Source organism: Aedes albopictus, chromosome 3 (genome assembly GCF_035046485.1).
Source record: "Aedes albopictus strain Foshan chromosome 3, AalbF5, whole genome shotgun sequence".
NCBI classification, from domain to species: Eukaryota; Metazoa; Arthropoda; class Insecta; order Diptera; family Culicidae; genus Aedes; species Aedes albopictus.
Window position 1 is genome coordinate 19,665,424 of NC_085138.1, and position 3,292 is coordinate 19,668,715.

Genomic DNA, 3,292 nt, shown 5'->3' on the forward strand with positions numbered 1-3,292 from the left:
ATTAGTGTAACGAAGTGGCCCGTTGTGCCGCAGTGTGCCACAGTGTGCCACAGTTCAATTGATGCAATATATATTAAGCTTGGCAACCCTGCATTTGTTTTGATGCTTACGAGTAGTGAAAAAATCATATCTGTCATTCCCGATACTTTACCCGAGATATCTGTTAATATAGGTGATTGACGGATATGTTCGGGTTTCTATACAGCGTATTAATGACTGCAACCTTTTGTTTTTTCAATATAAGTAAATTGTCTGTTGCCAACTTCTTAATTGATCATAAAATAAGCGGCTTGTTTTGTGAGCACATTGAATAGATTGAAGTTGATAAGATCCATTGTCAATACGAGTTAACAGGAGTTATCTAAAATGACGATACCGGAACTCATCAACCCGAATTGAAGTAGCAAACTTGCAAGAATAATGACCACATTTTGCTAGCCTGTGATTTAATCTCATGTCCAAGCTTAAAAAAGTGCAATCATATTCGTAGATGAGAGGGTCCCCGAACCCGATTATGTTACTTTCGCCCTGTTTCAATTTCAATCTAGATAAGCAATAACAAGAAACGTAACTAAGTTTTATTGACAATATTCTTTTACATTGTGAGAAAACAACATCAAATAATAAAACTAAGCTAAACAGAAAATATGGAAGGTAATGAAGTTCAATTCTAAATAAATAGGTTATTCAGCTTCGCTTTTCTTCGATGCTGTTTGAATGCGATGAAAGCGCTGCAATCGATCATTTGTTCTCCTAAGACGTCCAGAAGACAAGACCCACAGCATTTTCGATTTCGAGATGTTAACAACTTTCCCCGTAATTCGCCTGATTTTAAAAATATTTCTGTTCCTCTTTGTGCTGCAATGTTTTAGAATCTTTTCTCCGCCAGTTTTAGGAAAAACTTTAGTTGCACATTCGATGACAGGTTCTTCATTTTGATTGTTTAAAAACAGTGCTTCACAGTTGGTACCTGAAGATAACATTGATTAAAAAATATTAAATTTTTAATTTCTGAATTATTTACCATCTGACGAGCCATCTGAGCTCTCTTCATCAACATTCACATATTCAAGATCAAGTGGTATGTTAGAGTTACGTATAATGAAACTGTGACTAAACTTGATTTTATCTTTATCAAATCCGACTGAAATGAGAAGCTCTGTCGCGTTTTTCTCGGCTGTTAAAATGGATTGAGCGATTTCATCATCATTTGGCAGATCGAAAAATGGACAAGTTTTGGAGGCCTGTTTGCGCAGGCTAGGAAAACATAAAATGTTTTTTCTACGATGAGCAATCAGTAATTTCATTTGCAGCTTTTGCATCCTCTGCTCGAGATCCTTCATGGTGAAATTTACCGCTGTGTGATTGATGGTCGTCATTGAGCGTAGCTCACGAAACGAAGTCTCGCAGGGCTGGCTGGTCAGATTTTGGACTACGAACTGCTTTTCTGCGTTTTTGTCACGACAGTTCACCAGATAGTGAATCAACTCATAAGCGTTCAATTCTAAGCACCAATACACGTTGGAAGTTGTACATTCCTGAATGCTTCGAGATGAGTCAAGACACTGCCAACGCCAGGCTCGAACAAAGAACAACGCAGTCCTATAAAATAAAACAAATTACATTGTATAACGTTTTACATGAATCTGGCAAAACCAACCATATTGAGATTATTCGTTTTTTTGGAGACATTTTTTCCTCGGTAAATGAAACTCATTATCTTTAGATATACTGCTGTGCCGATAGAATCTGGTACTATGTCTGTTAGGTGTTCAATAAGTTCAGGTGCCATTAATTTCAAAGACGGATCAAACTTCATTTTATCCGCTGGATTCAAGTCTGACGGATTCATCCTGTGAATGACTTTTTCACCGATTTCAATCGTTTGCTTTATGTAATCGGATGACACATCGCATTTCCCTAGATAATTTAAAAAAAATATAAGAAGAATTGAACGCAATTAATTTCTAATTTTCAAATTACCAACAACCATTTTCTTTTTTGGATTGAGCAAACTATGTCGGAGTTTGTTTACAAGGTGAATAGTGTCCTGGATGCAAACTACATCGTCATCCAAATTTCCAACGAAATATTGTCCATACAATAAGTTTGCTCGTGGATGTGGAAGTCTTGTTCTTTCCTTCATTGCTCGCAATAGGCGTGAATCTCCATCGGATGCATGTGACACAACTTTCACTCCAGCTTTTCTAAGTTCGGATTCCACGTAGTGCCACCGCTGTTTTACTTGGAGATGCGTAAACTTGTTGTCACTGCACATGTACAGTATGCAAACCGGGGATGCACCCACGGCCATCGGAGTCGCCATAACAACATATAAGTATTCTCCAACTGTGTAATTCTTCAGATCATAAACCATTTTTGCCGCAGAAGAAGCCTTGAAAAAGTCCAGCACTGGCATTCCCTTGTCATCGAATGGCGCCACCAGGCCACGCACAGAGTCCGTCCGAGCGGAATATTCTGGGTTGGGAGACAAGGATGTCCCATCCTCACTTAATGCAACAGCTTTTGGAAAATGATTGACCTTCAAGTATTTTACAAGAGTGTTTATCATCAACACTCCTTCTCTGGTATCATAGGTGTGCCGAGAAATATGTCGATGGACAGATTTGACACTGGGGAGTGACATATTCGCTTTGTTAAATGTGTATGCGCTTTTTCCAGAGGTCAGCAATAAATAAGCTGCAACATCATGCTCATATTCAGTGTAACGTGCTCCACATTTTCTTTGTAGCTCGCATCGCTTGTTCAAATTTTTATGAACGTCGAATAAGGCTGTAGGTTTACTCATAGATTGCCCGACCAACTCATTGTTAGATTGATTAGGGTTTCCATCGATTTCACTGCAAATTAAACTCTTTTTAAAGTTTAATTTTTTATTGCATTTTGATAATTCACACATAACAACTAACTACTAATTCGATATATAACAAATTTTAGTCTTACGTGATCTCATTAGTTACATCGTGAGTCTCGACAATGGGGATAACTTCTGCAGTCCCAGAGTGTACTCCGCCATCGCTACAGTTCACCACTTCTGTAAATTATAAACAAATAATATATATATATCTATATATATAAAAATGAGTTAGAAGTTCCTTTGAGGCAACAAAACTCAAGAACGGATGAACCGATCAGCATGACTGTTGCACGGTTCGATTCGTTTTCATGGTGGCTGTGTTTATATGTACAAAAAGTTACAAAAATCAACCAGAAAAGTTAATAAATTAATAAAGTACTGATTTTTCATGAGCTGGGAAGGAAATCAACACGA

General features: G+C 37.6%; 1 protein-coding gene across 1 annotated transcript; it reads right to left on the reverse strand.

The window, feature by feature from the left end:
• Positions 1-1,612: 1,612 nt before the first annotated feature.
• LOC134283947 (uncharacterized) lies at positions 1,613-2,976 on the reverse strand. Its single transcript, XM_062859190.1, has one exon. The coding sequence runs from the start codon at positions 2,918-2,920 to the stop codon at positions 1,961-1,963; it is 960 nt and encodes a 319-aa protein (XP_062715174.1). The 5' UTR covers positions 2,921-2,976; the 3' UTR covers positions 1,613-1,960.
• Positions 2,977-3,292: the final 316 nt, after the last annotated feature.